Source organism: Heterodontus francisci, chromosome 1 (assembly GCF_036365525.1).
Source record: "Heterodontus francisci isolate sHetFra1 chromosome 1, sHetFra1.hap1, whole genome shotgun sequence".
Taxonomy (NCBI): domain Eukaryota; kingdom Metazoa; phylum Chordata; class Chondrichthyes; order Heterodontiformes; family Heterodontidae; genus Heterodontus; species Heterodontus francisci.
Window position 1 is genome coordinate 159,659,830 of NC_090371.1, and position 17,340 is coordinate 159,677,169.

Consider the following 17,340-nt stretch of genomic DNA (forward strand, 5'->3'; position numbering starts at 1 on the left):
TCATGGAATTGCAGCCTGAGTGTCCATCCATTTAAATTAATGGATGGAAATCAGGAGTTGAGCTCGCAAAATTGCCTGACTAGGATTCCTTGTACCACTGGTTCTCACATAGAACATCTGATTGTGGAAATAGGGCTTTTAAACACTCAAACACCAGTTTAATATGTATGAGAACAGTAACACAAAACATCTCACAGTATTATATGATCTCTATTTCTTAATCTTTCCATCTATAATTAATGTTTGGATAAGCCCTCATTACAAATAGTACTGATGGATCATGGGAACAAAAACAGGCCTTCACCCCACTGAGCATGTTCCACCAGTTTGTTAGCCATCGCAGCTTTTCATCATTTTAATCCCAATGACATGCCCTTCCTCCATAATTTTTAATAGCCCTATATGCCAAGCATCTGTTTGTATATTAAATAGCCCAATTAATTCTGCATAGAATCATAGAATGATACCACACAGAAGGAGGCCATTTGACCTATTGTGCCTGTGCTAGCTCTTTGAGGAGCAATCCAATAACTGCCACTCCCCTGTTCTTTCCTCATAGCCCTGCAAATATTTCTCCAAATCTCATTTCAAAAGTTAATTGAATTTGCTTCTACCACCCTTTCAGGCAGTGCATTCCAGATCACAACAAGTTGCTTTGAAATGGATCGATGGCATTTCTGAACAATGAATTCTACATTCTCATAATACTTTATCTGAAGAAGCTTTTCTTGGATTTAGGAGCATACAAAAATTGCTGGACAGGAAAAGACATCGAACCTAAATGTTAAAATACTCATCTTACTTCTAACCTTTAGATTATGTCCCCTTCATCTGAATTCCCTGACTGATGGAGAAGTTGTTCTCCATCGAGCCAAACAATTAACCACTTTAATCAGGCCACCTTTTCACGGCTTTAGCTCTAAGGAATATGATCAAACTTTATCCCTGTCTTTCATCCTGACTAAATCACTTCATCCCTAGTGTCATCCTGATGAACCAGCACTGTACCCCAAAGACCATATTCTTTCCAAGGTAAAGTATCCAAAATTGAATGCTTCACACTAAATAACTTCTGCGCATCCGCAGTCATAATTCTTTTTCTTTAATACTCTCTAAATCATATGACCAAGTCCAGTGTCCCAACTGCAACTACAATCTAGCTTTTAATGATTCATGTACCTGGAACCCTAAATCCCTTTGTCCATTTTTCTTGACTTAGGCTGTATTCCCATCTGCCTTTCTTACATTATATACTGAATTGTACCTGGCACTGTTTCACCTACTTGTTTAATTTAGTTTTCTGTTCTCTTCTTCACATTTTATTATCCTTCCTAGCTTAGTATTACCTACAAACTTGGCTAAATGGTCAGCTCTTTAATCAAAGCGTTGAATTCAAATTATATATAAGCTTTTAGAAACACTAAATTCAGTTTTCTCTTTTTGATGCTTAACTCAAATTATTGGATAATTTCAAATTTCATTGCCTAAATTAACTTGGAACTATCATGAGTAAATCGCTAGTCTCTTTATTTCCAAACACAAGACTTGTATTCATACAGATTAGATTAGATTAGATTAGAGATACAGCACTGAAACAGGCCCTTCGGCCCACCGAGTCTGTGCCGAACATCAGCCACACATTTATACTAATCCTACACTAATCCCATATTCCTACCAAACATCCCCACCTGTTCCTATATTTCCCTACCACCTACCTATACTAGTGACAATTTATAATGGCCAATTTACCTATCAACCTGCAAGTCTTTTGGCTTGTGGGAGGAAACCGGAGCACCCGGAGAAAACCCACGCAGACACAGGGAGAACTTGCAAACTCCACACAAGCAGTACAGTGAAATGTTAGGGCCCCAGCATCAATCTCTGAGGGGGGGGGGGCACTAGTTGTTATTTCATGGCATTCTTTTTATCCTAATTCCTGCCTTCTACTTTCCAATCAATTTCCTCTTAAGTGTCATGTTCTGCTCTGCTGTAACAATGACAAATTCTAAAGTTTTCCAATGATGGAGACTGTTAAATTTTAAGTCCTACTTTGTTTACAACAGAGATTTCACAAAGAAACTTAAAAAAAACTAACACCTTGAAATATCAACTGTGATCTCACAGTACCTAAATAGTTGGGGCGGGAGATGTCAACTGGTGCAGTCAATATGAAGCAGTAGAGAGACAATTTGTGCATGGAACAAGAGATTGTTTATTATCTTAAGCAGATAATCTCTATGGTGTGACAACCATGGTACATCATAAAGCATTTCCCACTCAAAAGGGATTAACTTTCTAACTTCACACTCATAGCAGAAGCCTTGACTGCCACGAATGCATATCAGAAAATCAGGCATGCATCTTATTTTCTGACCAATTTTTTCTATGTGTGTTGCAGATGGGTGAAGCTTTGCATGGTACTATGAGGTCAGAAAATTTCTCCCAAGCCCATAACATAAGTTCAGTGGCTCCTTGACTTGGAAAGCAAGTTTTTGCAATGAACTGGAACTTGACTGAATTTTAAAAGTACCTGACAGCTGCAAAATCAACCCCTACAAACGAATACAGGTGCCCTGAGCTGTGTCAATGAGCATGGTAAAGGTTGGCCACAGTGGTTGTTAAAAGTAATTGAAGGCCTACATCCTTCTAGATATCTCCAAAATTAAACAGTGGTAATTTTTGAGAGACTTTCAACAGGTACTCAACAATTTGGCTTGGGTCTAATGAACATAGCCATTCATGCTGGGCTACATAGATATTGAACATGTGCTGAGTATAAGGTGCTCAGCGACACCCTCCTCAGAGTTTGAGTCTGAAAGACTCATTTTCAATTTCTGGTAAGTAAAGTAATGGCTTTCAATGCTTCAGTCATTGTTGATAGTACAGATCATATGGCAACAGGGGACAAAGAGTAATGAAATTCATAGGTTGATTCATTAACTGTTTAAAATAATGTTGGCCAAGAAATGCTGAAAGTCAGGAGCATGTACTCCTCACACCTGTTTTTGTAAGCCAGTTTGGCCACTTTGGAAGTAGCCAGAAGAATAAAGAAATGTGATAAAGACTCATTTGAAGTATCCAAAGAAGGGTCACTGACCCGAAACGTTAACTCTGCTTCTCTTCCCACAGATGCTGCCAGACCTGCTGAGTGGTTCCAGCATTTCTTGTTTTTATTTCAGATTTCCAGCATCTGCAGTATTTTGCTTTTATCCTACAGTATTCATGCTGGTTTGCTGTATGCTGCAAAACCTCGCCATTATGAGGACACAACTCTTGCCACCAGCTATATGGTGAGCAGCTGAGGAGCGGAAGGAGGACCAGCAGAAGCAGCAGGAGGACGAGAAGGAAGGGCGGAGACAACCCAGACAGCTCCTTTCTGGTTGGACTGTTCCTGAACAACTCATCCAACTGCAGTACCTGTGAACACAAACCCGATTCTCATTCACCAACAGACCCACACCTTCCCTTCCCTCTGTTATTGACCGTTACAGAGTCCTCTTAGTCACAATGTTGAAATAAAAGCCAAGACAAAATAAACATTGCAAACCAAATTTATAAATCAAATCATGTCATATTGCACACAGGCATCATCCTTGTGCATTCACTTAGTGCCTGTCTTCTCTGTCCCTTTGCCTGGCCTAGTGCTCCTATGCAATATTACCTCAGTAGTTGCAGCATGGCTGGTGGAAGAGTGCTGATTTTCAGTGGGGGAGACTGCAGATGGCCTTGGATGATGACCTCAAGCAGTTCTTGGCCTAGAAGGCTCAGTTTAAGACTATACCACCTCAGAATGCATGGCAGCAGTATGGGCTGGCTGACTGGCAGGCAACAGCAAGGTGGCAGTAGTGGGAGAAGGAATGCTGTCATCCTGAGAGGGGACAGCAGGTTAGTTCTCCACTGAACTCCCCAAGGGCAGCGCCTCCGCTATCCTAGTTAGCTGTTGAAGGCAGATTGCTGGACTGCTGTGACACCCTGCAAGTGCCTTTGAATATTAGTATCTATAGGCATGATGGCAGCAATCTGCAATTCCTGACAGCAGTTTGAGCTTTCATGGTATCAAGCTGACCTTTCATGATAGAAGTCTGAACTTCCACTGCAGCATCCAGACTTTGGGCGGTTTCTGTTTATGCTGCAATGGAAGCTGAGGCATTGGTCATCAGATGCTGCATCATGGTTGGGTCAACAAGAATGCTAATGCTTTTGGCCACCATTTTATTCTGGAAAGAATGGGCTCCAAGCTCTCTGCAAAGCCTTATGCAAAATTAGTGCTGGACTCCTCCATGCTCCCTGACAATGCACGCAGGCCTTCTGACAAGCCTGACAATGCACCCCCTAACTTTTCATTGTGCAGACCCATCAGTCTTTTTCTGTAATTTGCTCCATCGCACTGCTCATCTGAGACCTCTGCAGCAGAACTCATGTGTGACCTCCCCCTTTGGCGAGCTGAAGTTTGCACTATCCTTGCCCCCTGCCCTGGCTGCAGGTCACTCATACCCGATGACTCATCATGCGGCAAGCTTGCTACTAAGCTACCCTCTAAAGTTCGCACAGTGCCAGTATCTCAGCTGCTAGCTGTGAGTATGAAAGCAAGTGACCATGCTTTTTTCATCATCAGTGTCTTCTTCCACTTCCACCTGAGGGATATTTCATTTTCTTTTGTTTCAGCCACACCGTTGGCTGTGGCCTCAGCAATGGCCACTCCAATGATGGAAAGCACAGTCTCCTCCTTGGAGTAAGGACATGCAGCTGTACCTCTCCCCCACCGGTTGAGCACCACCTTCTCCTCCAAGAAATCTTTGCTCTTGAACTCCTATGCCCCCATTTATAAACCCAAAATGCTTACATTTGCTGAAAATGTTTTTTATTCTGGATTTATACTTTTCATTATTTTTCAGTTCCGTGATATTCTATGATGATCTGAAAAAAAGCATTTGCATGTTAAGACTGGTTCTGAAAATGTATCCTAAGCTTGCAATACACCATCTATAAACTTGGGCAAGAACAAAGAAACTCTCAAAGAAAGAAAGTGAGTCACCAAATCACATGAAGACGGGAATGAGAATTTCTGTCTTCTGGAGTAAGTGTCAGTAAGTGTGGTGCACTGTGTTTGGGTAATGTGGCTGTCATGGTTGAACAACTGGCATTGTGTGTAAGCCTTGAGTTGTGGGTATGAGCCCGGCAGCAGTGTTAAGCGTATGAGGATGAGGGAAGCATGTGAATGCTAGGTATGAGTCCTGATTGATAGAGATTGTTGGTAGGTAAGTGCTTGGGGTGTGGTGAATTGATCAGTGGCTTATGCTCGGGGTGCAATTGGTAGGGGACGGCATTTGAAGATGTATTCACTGACCTTAATCACTCATATGAGAACACTAAACTTTCAGTACTACATCCAGGTCCTTGGGGCATGACTCCTGGCATTGACCTCTGGGGTGATCTGTTGCCACTACCTTCCCATCAAGTGCCTGGAGGGCCTCCTGACCCCTGAAGATACTTCCTCCACCAAGCCCTCCAGTTCAGTCTCTGAAAACCTGGGGCCGCTCTAAAATAATTATTTATTTTTTCACCTCCTCAGGTCTCCTATATGCCTCAGCAATGCCCACCTCTTCCGGTGGGGCTGTCAGGGCTCTAGAGCTGCTGGCCCTGTGATTGGGCCAGCTGTATTGGGAGCGTGCCTGCTGTCCTTAATTGGATGGTGAGCGCGAAAGGCCAATTAGCAGCCCATCTCCTGGAACATAGCTGCTCAGGTCTGGCTTCCAGCAAGTGCAGGCTCAAGAGCCCCATTTGGTCCCAACATTGGGGTTCCGAAGTCCGCAGGAAAATCCTGCCCTATAACTCCAATATCCTTTCCATAATGGAATGTCTAGAATTTGACACAGTACTGTGGCCTAAGCAGTTACGACCAGGTAGGAGGAGCCTAGGGGTTCCCTCTCAGCCTTTGCCTGGTTTAACTGTAACAGGATTTAATTTTTAAAACACCGTGTTTTTAGCTCCCCCTTAGTGAATCCTTGTTCACTGCTCCAATTGTAAGGCAAAGAAATCAAACAGGTCTCTTAGATTTAAACATGAAAGGTAGAAGTTTATTAATCTTAAACTCTAATCCAGTTAATAACTACGAATATGAGACGCGACTAAGCTAGCATGCATTCACGATAAACACACACACAGATAGAGACAAAAAAAAGTAGAAGAAATAAAAGAGAAAAGTTTGAGGCAATATCTGGTAGTTACAGTCCTTTAAGTTGAATGTGGAGTCTTTGGTTGCCAGTAAGTCTTGCAATTCATTGGGGCCCAGTTCACGCTTCAACCTGTTCCGATGTAGGAGTCTTTTCTCTCGAGGTTTCCATGTCTTCCGTGGGTCTGGTGGCTTGGAGAGAAAGCGAGAGAGAGAGAGACAGCCAGGCGAGAGACTTGCTTGTTTCAGCTTCAGTTGCACACTGCCTTCTGAATTCAAACTGTCCTGTGGCTAGTTCAAAAAACCTGGACCAGCCAGTTAGTCATGTGACCAGCTGGTTTAACCAGTCCTGGCTCTGTGGATTATATCATCTTAGCAGGGCCTGGAATGCTCTTCCTTACACCTTCAATGTCTGGTGATTAAAATCCATTTGGTTTAATTGGAGCAGGGAATAGTCCTCTGTCTCCACAAGCAGCGACTCTTAGTATGCAAATGTCCTTCCAGCCCAGTGTCTGGTGATCTTCAAACAAGTCGTTTCTTCACTCCAGCAACCGTTTAAAATCAATGTTCATATGACAAAATTAATATGCCTCATTCTTGGCACATTGGGGGCCTGCATGACACAATGTTTTATACAAATAGATCTTTTATTACCTCTTTGCTCTTGAACTCCCATGTACCTATTTAGAAAACCCAAAATGCTTACATTTGCTGGAAATGTTTTTTAATTCGGATTTATCCTTCTCATTATTTTTCCGTACTGTTATATTCTATGTTGATCTGACAAAAAGCATTTGCATGTTAAGACTGGTTCTGAAAATGTATCCTAAGCATGCAATACGCCATCTATAAACTTGGGCAAGAATAAAGAAATTCTCAATGAAAGGAAATGAGTCACCAAATCACATGAAGACGGGAATGAGAATTTCTGTCCTCTGGAGTAAGTGTCAAATTCCACTAACATCAACTTGCATTTATATAGCGCCTTTAACACAGTAAAACATCTCAAGGCACTTCACAGGAGTGTTGTCAAACAACATGTCACACCAAGCCACCTAAGGAGATATTAGGGCAGATAAGCAAAAGCTTGGTCAAAGAGGTAGGTTTTAAGGAGTGTCTTAAAGGAGGAAAGAGAGGTAGAGAGGTAGAGAGGTTTAGGAATGGTGTAGAAACTAAGGGGTTAACAACTACCATATTTAATCTGTTATGACCATGCCACTTGAATGAAACTGTGCAGGTTATGGCCCGCTGCAGTTTACATGAGGTGCTATAGTTTTTAAAGTAGAATGCTTTTAAGAAATTATGCGGTTATGCTCAGGAATAAGAGTATTTTGTATGTGTATCAATGCATTATATTAGGATTAAATTGCGTACCTTATGTTTGGAATCATGTTGTTATGTGAAATGTATATTTGTATGTTGTACTGGAAGGACGGTGTCTACTGTAGCAACAATAGTAGACATGACTTTTGGGATAGGCATCATGTCTGATGACCGCCTCTCTCCATTTCAATGGAGACAGATTCAGAGTAACAATAACTGATAGACTTGCAGGCCTCATGGGGATGAAAATGTAAATAAAGGTATTCGGAGATTATTCATAACTGGAATATTGATGGGATAGCAAACATTCCCCATTGTGAGTGTTACTTAGGCCATCAAACCATTTGTAAAGACTGTGTATGGAAGGTGAGGTCATACCTGAGCAATCGAAAGGGTTAACTTGAAATATGACCTAATATAGAATGAAGAAACCCTCAGAGGGGGATAAAAAGAAGGTGCTAAGAGACATCGGGGCACATAGATTTGAAGAGACCATACTACAGTCAACAAAACACTTAGAAGATTGCACCACAGCAGCTCAGGAGGTAAGAACCGAGGACACTCTGCACTTTGCTGTATAACTACTGCCGTTGGTTAAGTAATGCATTGTAAATCCTTGCTGCGCTTAAGAACTCTCCACCTTAATTTAAAATATGAGAGTCTGTGCCTTGTGGGTCAAAGGATAGTCAACATCCCCCAAACGCACAACGGAATTCCAGGGCCTATGGCCCAGGCAGCTGAAAGCACAGCCACCAATGGTAGAGCAATTAAAATTGGTGTTGCACAAGGGGCCAGAATTGGAGGAGTACTGAGATATCAGAAGTTTGTAGGGCTAAAGGAGGTTACAGATAGGAAGAGGTCGAGGCCATGGAAGGATTTCAAAATAAGGATAAACAATTTTAAAATCAAGGTGTTGCCAAACAGAGAGCCACTGTAGGTCAGTGAGCACACGGGTGATAGCTGAGCAAGACTCAGTGCAACTTAGGATACAGGCAGCAAAGTTTTGGATGAGTTAAGGTATATGGAGGGTGCAAGATGGAAGGCAGGCCAGGACAGCATTTGGAATAGTCAAGTCTATGGGTGACAAAGGCGTGGATGAGGGTTTCAACAGCAATGAACTGAGGCAGGGGCGGAGTTGGGCAATGTTACGGAGGAGGAAGTAGACTATATCTAATGTAGAACATGTAATGTTCAGGATCTTTTATCCCACTCACACACATCAAAAAAGATTGATTAAATTACATTCTTAAATCATCTTTTTATAATTTTGCCTTTTTGTTGCCTACCCATTAAAAAAGGTGACCACTACCTTCAGGTACATGTTGTTTTGCTTGTATTCCTCTTCACTATCAGCTGTGAGACACAGAAGAAAATTCAATATGAAACTTTTTCCTCTTCCTGTTAAACAAAATAATTGATTTAGAATGCTTCATGAAGTTGTATACATAATCAAACAGATAGTAACAACTATGCACTAACATATCTGACCAACCATTATGCCTTTAACGTTTCCTACATTCACAATGAACAAGACATTCCAATAAGAAATGGATTATTGCTTGTTTTACCATTACTTGTGGTAAGCAATTAGAATAACAGGTACTGTATGGGGGAATGAGAGAAAACTAACTAGATTATTACACAAGGTGCCCGCGGCTATAAAGGTGCTTAAAGCTATGAGCCCGGTTCTGCAAACACATTCCCCGTATTGTCTCATCTCATCCTTTCCCCAGCCAGTCCTCCCACAGCCAGTCATCCGTCCCAGGAAAACCAAATATGAGGAACAGCACTCCCTGACTCCCTGCTCAAACAACCTTTCTGCCCTTCTCACCTATTGGTTACAATGCCTGGCCCAGTCTCTAACAAGAGTCCCTGTGCTTTCTAACACCTTAATTTCACCCAACTATTTATTTTCTAAGTAACATACATTTGTGAATTTCTGAGTGCCCTGTGATCTTTGGGGAAAAATATTCTTTGGCCCCACATCAGCAACCATGACTTGCACACAACAGGAGGCTTATCAGAAAACCACAGTTGCACTGCTGGATCATACAGAACAGGAGTAATCCATTTAGCACCTCGAGCCTGTCCCGCCATTCAGTGAGATCATGTCTGATCTGTGATCTAACTCTATAAACCAGCCTTTGCCCCATATTCTTTAATACCTCTGGATAACAAAAATCTATTAATCACAGGCTTAAAATTTATAATTGATTCAGCATCAATTTCTGTTTTTGGCATTGAGATCCAAATTTCTAACACCCTTTGTACATAGAAGTGTTTCCTAAATTCACTCCTGAAAGGGCTGGCTGTAACTTTAAGACTATGTCCTCCGGTCCTGGACTCCACAACTAGTAGAAATAGTTTTTCTCCATCTCCCTATCTGGTCCCCTTAATATCTTGAACACTTTAATCAAATCAACCCTAACCTTCTAAAATCCAGGGAATACAACCATAATTTGTGTAATCTGTCCTTGTAAGTTAACCCTTGGAGTCCAGGTATCATTTTGGTAAACCTACGTTGCACTCCATCCAAGCCCAATATATCCTTCCTAAGGTGTGGTGCCCAGAACTGCTCACTGTATTACAGGTGTGGTCTAACCAGGGCTTTATATAGCTGAAGCATGATTTCTACCCCCTTGTATTCTAGTCCTCTAGTTATAAAGGCCAGCATTCCATTAGCCTTTTTGATTATTTTCTGTACCTGTTTATTACATTTTAATTATCTACGCACCTGAGCCCCCAAGTCTCTTTGGACCTCCACTATTTCCAGCTTTTCACCATTTTGCAAGTACCCTGTTCTAATCCTTTCTGGTCCAAAATGGATGACCTCACAGTTGCCCACAATGAAATTCATTTAACACAACTTAGCTCATTCGCTGAATCTATCAATATTGCTTTGTAATTTTTCATTTCCATCTACAATGCTAACAAGACCACCGATCTTCGTATCGTAGGCAAATTTGGATATGTGGCTTTCTATTCCATCATCTAAGTTGTTAATAAACATAGTGAACAGTCGAGGCACCAACACAGATCCTTGTGGGATAACACTAGTCACATCCTTCCGATTAGAGTACCTGCTCATTATCCCTACTCTCTATCTCCTGCCACTCAGCCAATTTCCTGACCAGGTCAGTAATTTGTCGTCAATTCCGTGGGCTTCAACTGTAGCTAACATGCTGATGGCATGATATCTTGATGTCTCAAGGAATATAGCCTTATATTTTTTCTTAGTCATTCATGGGATCTGGACATCGCTGTCAAGGCTAACCTTAATTGTCCATCCCTAATTACCCTTGAAAAGGTAGTTGTGAGCTGCCTTCTTGAACCGCTACAGTCCATGAGTGTAGATGCACCCAGACTGCTGTTCGCGAGACAGTTCCAGGATTCTGACCTAGCAACAACAAAGGAATGGCGATATATTTCCAAGTCAAGATGTTGTGTGACTTGAGAGAAACTTGCAGTTGGTGGTGTTCCCATGTGCCTGCTGCAAGTTTGCTTTTGCTAATCTCTTCCTTTTTACGCATCATACTTGTACTTACAATCTGTTCTTATATTTCTTGCATGTTTACTCTCAAATTCTATTTTCTCCCTCTTTATCAATCTCCTGGTCATTCTTTGCTGCTTTTTAAAACCATTCCAATCCTCAGGCTTACTTTTTTGCCAACATTGTAAGCTTCTTCTTTTATTCTAATACTATTCTTAACTTCTCCAGTCAACCTTAGTTGTACCACTTCTGCAGTGGAGATTTTATTCCTTGAGGGAATGTATATTCCTTGAGAATTATTAATTATTTCTTTAAATATTTGCCATTGCTATCTAATTTCCCAATCTACTTTAGCCAACTTGCCCCTCGTACCTCGATAATTGGTTTTGTTGAAATTTAAGACTCTAATTTCAGACTTAACCTCATCGCTCTCAAACTTGATATGAAATTAGATCATATTGTAATCATTCTTCCCTAGAGGATCCTTTACTATAAGATTACCAATTAACTCTATTTATTTCAGAATACTACAATAATACTACAAAACAACCAGTTCCCTCATTGGTTCCTCAATATATTGTTCTAGAAAACTAAATGCACTCCATGATTTCATCCTCCAATCTACTTTTGTTAATTTGGTTCACCCAATCTATATGAAGATTAAAGCTCACATGATTACTGCATTACCCTTGTTACATGCTCCTCTTAATTTACTGATTTCTACTCAGTCTTAACTGATTACTGCCAAGAGGTCTATAAACTAACCCCACCAGTGTTTTCTGCCCTTTGTTATTTCTTAGTTCCCCCCTTACTGATTTTAAATCCTGATTTTTTAGGCGAAGATCTTTTCTCACTCCTGCAATCCAATCCCAAAGCAATCCGAAAGTAACGTCAGTAGTCTTTTATAGTTAATGTTATGATATTCCACAAGCTCCTACATAACTGTCAGCAAGTTCCTGATTTTCACAATTTTAAGTTTTTGGAGCAATCTTTATTTTATTAAGGATTTATTTTGCCAAATAATTTCAACATTTTATGTTGCAAGACGTGCATATTTCTTTATGATAAAATGGTTTTTCAGATGTAAAAGATACTGAGAACATTTGACTTGGATCTTATTTACCATTTTGAGACAGCATGGAAATCTTAGTACGTTTTTCTTCAAATTCCTTAATCAGGCAGTTGATATCTTCTATAGTATTTTTGATGTCAAGCCAATCCACTATTCCGCTTGACAGGACTTTTACTTTATCTTCAAGTTCGTTACAAACAGTTTTCAAAATGTATCGTGCGAAATCCACTTCTATAAAAAAAAAGCAAACATAGCTTTAGGCAATTGAGAGCTGATTTTGCATTCCGTACAAAGTTTTGGATTTGCAATGCAACCATAGCGATGATCACAATACTTGCCAAGGGCACAGTGATGGAGGAATAAATACCTAATCCCTGTTTCAAGCCTAATGAATTGTATGAGATGAATGCGACATGATTACCCTGTCTGGCATTCCAGAATACGCTTCCCAGAACATAACGCTGGCCAATTCCTAGTCAGACTCAGGGCTTACGCTGTTCAGGTGTGGCTCCCCACCGGAAGAATGGATCAGCCTATAGTGAAATATGAGGAATGTAAAATCTTTCAAAGGGACATGCACGCAGGACATTGGGTTTTTCTGATCACCCACCATAGCTTTGGCGGAAGACCATCGGAAATCCCGAACAGCGTGAATAGCTATTTCTCCAGGTTTATCGTCACTCCTCTGATGTTACTACAGGAGATCGGGAGAAATTAGTGGAAATTGTAAAGTGGGAGGTAGTGAGATTTGTAGGTAAGAATGGCAGAATGTCACTTTTCAGGATTTTTGAACATTTTCCACAAAAAGGAATAGGGAAAAAATACATATTTAAAGGTGCATTTTAAAGCAAAATATATTCACATATTTAAAAAGACATTGAGATGAAAGATGGATAAAATGCTAATGAGCTAGGTTTTGAAATTGTTTCCCCAAAGACTGCAAAGAATAAGCAATTAGTCTGTCTTGGATCATGTGACAGGACATCAGATATGCTCCATCCATCAATATCGGTGACCACGCTCTGGAAGTGGTTCAAGAGTTCACCTACCTGGGCTCAACCATTACCAGCAACCTGTCTCTCGATGCAGAAATCAACAAGCGCATGGGAAAGGCATCTGCTGCTATGTCCAGACTGGCCAAGAGAGTGTGGGAAAATGGCGCACTGACACAGAACACAAAAGTCCGAGTGTTTCAAGCCTGTGTCCTCAATACCTTGCTCTATGGCAGCGAGGCCTGGACAACGTATGTCAGACAAGAGTGACGTCTCAACGCATCCATCTTCGCTGTCTCCGGAGAATCCTTGGCATCAGCTGGCAGGACCATATCTCCAACGCAGAAGTCCTCAAGACAGCCAACATCTCCAGCACGTATGCCCTACTGAGCCAGCGACGCTTGAGATGGCTTGGCCATGTGAGCCGCATGGAAGATGGCAGGATCCCCGAGGACGCATTGCATAGTGAGCTCGTCACTGGTATCAGACCCACTGGCCGTCCATGTCTCCGCTTTAAAGATGTTTGCAAATGCAACATGAATTCTTGCGACAGTGACCACAAGTCGTGGGAACCAGTTGCCAGCAATCGCCACAGCTGCCAGACAGCTATAAAGGCAGGGCTGAAGAAAGGAGAATAGAAGAGACTCAGCAGTTGGCAGGAAAAGAAACTGAAGTGCAAGGAGAGAGCCAACTGTGTAACATAAATTGAGAAGGTTAGGATACAAGATGGTAGCTAGAAGCAATGCAATTCATTAATGTGGGGACACATAGTATCTTCATTATTTTGTATTGTTAAGTGGAGACCAGTTGTGCTGATTGAATTAATTAAGTGAGTCATGTTGGTTTATATGAAGAGCAGATGCAGTCCTCCAGGTGTCCTCACCAATGTTGACCCCACTGCAGTCACAGTATTTGCTGGGATTTTGGAAACAGGCACTGGCAGGTTCCCTTTTGGATGGGGAATTCAATAAACCCCAACCTAGCAAAATGAGTTGGTATTAGAACAGAGTTGGACGGACAAATGGAAGTCCCATCCCACTACTGCTTTGCCCCAAAGACGAATCCAGCCCAGAATGTCCTTTATCTCCAAATAATCTTAGTAATAACACTAAGAAAACAAAAGCCAGTTACTTACCACTGGAGGTTTTTGAACTGAAAATTAAAACCTCCTAGCATTATCCAAACTGCACAGTACACTAACCAATTGCTCTATCTTACAAAAGGAGAAAGTGAGAAAATTAATGAGAGAAATAATACTTATACAATATATTATGGCCACATGGTGAGATGTGAGTGGTTCCCACTGTTCAACTCCCCATCTGACCACAGCAGGTGTGTTTTGTTATTAGGGTTTAAACCCTTGGTGTTTATTTGGCAAATAAACAGACAGCAACAGGTTTTGTTGTAGGTTTAAAAACAGAAAATCTATTACTTATTGATCAATACATCTTATCGCAAAATTGTCGCAACCACATCCATTCGCTCGCATGTGTGTGCATGTGCACACGGATGCACACACGCACACAAAAGAGACAGAGAGAGAGGAAAAAGGGGTAAGTGATTATAAGTGGAGGGTAGGTTTCAGGGGAGGTCACATAAACCTGTTGAATTCTCTTGAAAATTGAGTTCTCGTGGGTTGCAGGCCTGAGGTGATTGTAGATTTCCCTCTTGGTTGAAACTTCAGTTGAAGACGCTGGTCACATCTATTTCACTGCTGTCTAGTGTAGACATAGGATTCTACAGCAGGGCAGATGCCTTCCAGTAACTCCTCAGATATTGTTCATAATTGCTGTATCATGGCAATTCCTGTGTACGTGACATCTCCCCCAAAAGGGAAAAAATGAAATTCCTTGGATTTCATTTTTATGTTGCTTGTTTTTTTGGGCTTAGAAAGAAAGAAGATAAAGCTGTCATACTACTGCACCTTCATTTCATTCAATCCTCCATCTAGCAACTGCTACAGCTTGCATTGCTTTAATAGCTTAAGTAACAGTTTACGTTTTTCATCACCCTTCCTTTGGATGAGGTACCATCAAAAATTGCATTTCTTTTGGTTACGTGTTGTCAAATGGGTTGTAGTTTCTCTCGCACCAGGTTATACTACTTTGGGAACGTTAATCTGCATAAACATGTGATTGTTGGTGAAGCTTATAGTATGTAAATTTCTGTTACTGCTGGTTGCAAGATTCCCTGTCTATACAATATTTAGCCCCTCAACAACTGCTTCCACAATACATGGTGTCAACCATTCAGGTTCTCGTACATTGATAGTTCTTATTTCTAGGGTGATAGTGGGTGCTTGGTTGTTTTTTTAGTCCCTGCGAGGCTTCTGGGATTTCTTCCTGCTCCGTGTTCTTGCTGAGATCTGACTCTAAATTGTTGGGTTTGATTAGTTTTGAATTTGGAACCTGATCATTTGATTCTTCAGTGGGTAGATCCATGCTGACATCACTTTTAGTCTTCTTGTGATTTTCACAAGGTGTGGTTAATTTTGGGGTATGTTATCTTCCCTTTTCCTTTCACTTCACAGATAGGTTTTTCCCTAATCTGCCCCATGTCCTCTGGAACACTACTGCTCGCAGGTGGTTGTCCGGCTTCCACTGCACTCCCCTGTGGCACTTCAACTAGGTAAGCCATCTTCCTCACTCTTGTGTTTCCTGTTGGGGAACTTCCCTCATCCCCATTTAAATCTTTAAAAAAATCTTTCAGCTAACCATGTATCTGGTGCTTTTCCTTCAACTTTTGTGACTTTTATCTTAGCTCCTTTAAATCGTTTGGCTGTATCTGGGCCTTTCTAAATTCTTCTGGCTCCATTGCCTCCTGTGGGATTTTTGGGTTTTCCCCAGCCCTCTGCAACTATACAAAGTTTTGTTTGCTCCCCTCAGTTTCTCAAGTCTCCGTGGACTGTTCTGAACCCTCTGGATACAAGACTGTGCATCCTGCCAAGTCACTGCCCAGCAATAGATCTATCTCCTGCATGGGTAAGCTCGGAATGATCTCGACTGTCACTATCCCGGTGACCAACTTACGCTGTAGGTAAATGTTAACTAAGGGAGCCTTCAAGCATTTGCCAGTAAGCCGTGTTACTGATACTGTGGTATTTGTTCTGCTTTCTGGTAGCATTTCTGTCAGTTTGGCTGCCAGTAGGGTTTGAAAACAACTGGTATCCTTGAGGATGATTATCTCCTTGCCTGGTGTCTGGGACACAAAAGGAGTCATTTTTCCTGTGTGTAAAAAGTTCAGGTATACACTCTACTCTTGAGTGATATTAGAACACAGGCTTACCACTTTCAAAGCCATAGACACAGACTTGACCGTAGCACCTCCTGCTGGTTTTTTGACATGCTAACAATTTGCCTGGACATGCCTAGATTTGCCACCCTGGAAACATGTTGGGCAGACCCCTTCTGGTTTATCACCTGGGTTCCTTCCTTTAAAAGTTGGAGACTGGTCTAGCTTTCCTTCCGTACTCTCCTTTTCTCTCAAACCCATTTCTGCTTCCTCTGCATCCCTGCTATCTCTCCCTTGCTTTTAAGAGTTAATAGACCCAAATTCATTCAGAGTTAGGGATTTGTGTATTAATTCATAATTGTTGGCCATTTTTGTGGGTTCCCTAACTCTTGTGACTCTTTGTTCTTCGATAAGAGTTCATACACCACTTGGGATGCTATTTTTAAATTCTTCCAGCTGCATCACTTCTCTGAACTTTTCATATGAGGGTTCTAGCTTGAGAGATGGTATCCATCGATCAAAAGCCATATGTTTAATTCTTTTGAATTGGAATTTCTGTCTATAAGCTTCTGGTACCAGCTCATGTGCATTTAGAATTGCAGTTTTAGTTTGTTCATAATCAGCGGAACTTTCTTTTGAAAACAAGGAAAAACTTCACAAGCCCTACCCACAAACTCGCCTTGTAAGAGGAGAATCCAAAATTATTTTGGCCATTTTAGCCTGGTAGCTATTTTCTCAAATGAGATAAATATGATTCAACCTCCTCCTCATTAAATTTTGGCACTAGTCTTGAGTGTCTTAGCACTCAGCTCTGAATTGGGTATAAGGTTTGAGTGGCCAGCAGCATTTTCATTTTGGGTTTAATGCCTCTGTAATTCAACCCTCTGTAACTGTACTTCCTCTCTTTTCAACTGAAACTCTCTTTCCTCTCTTTCCTTTTTAATCTGAAACTCTCTTTCCTCTTTATCCTTTTGAAGCTGAGAATCCCTCTCTCTCTCTTCCTTTGTCATCTGCAACGAACAAAGAACAAAGAACAGTACAGCACAGGAACAGGCCATTC

At 41.3% G+C, this 17,340-nt stretch overlaps 1 protein-coding gene across 1 annotated transcript in view; it reads right to left on the minus strand.

Moving 5' to 3' along the window:
* The window catches only part of LOC137373054 (uncharacterized), a 190,998-nt gene that overhangs the window by 167,435 nt on the left and 6,223 nt on the right, over positions 1-17,340 (minus strand). Inside the window, exons 2-3 of the mRNA XM_068037825.1 lie at positions 12,109-12,288; positions 8,805-8,893 (exon numbers count right to left, since the gene is read on the minus strand). Of these exons, the coding sequence (XP_067893926.1) occupies positions 8,805-8,893; positions 12,109-12,288 (269 nt within the window). The remainder of the gene's footprint in view (positions 1-8,804; positions 8,894-12,108; positions 12,289-17,340) is intronic.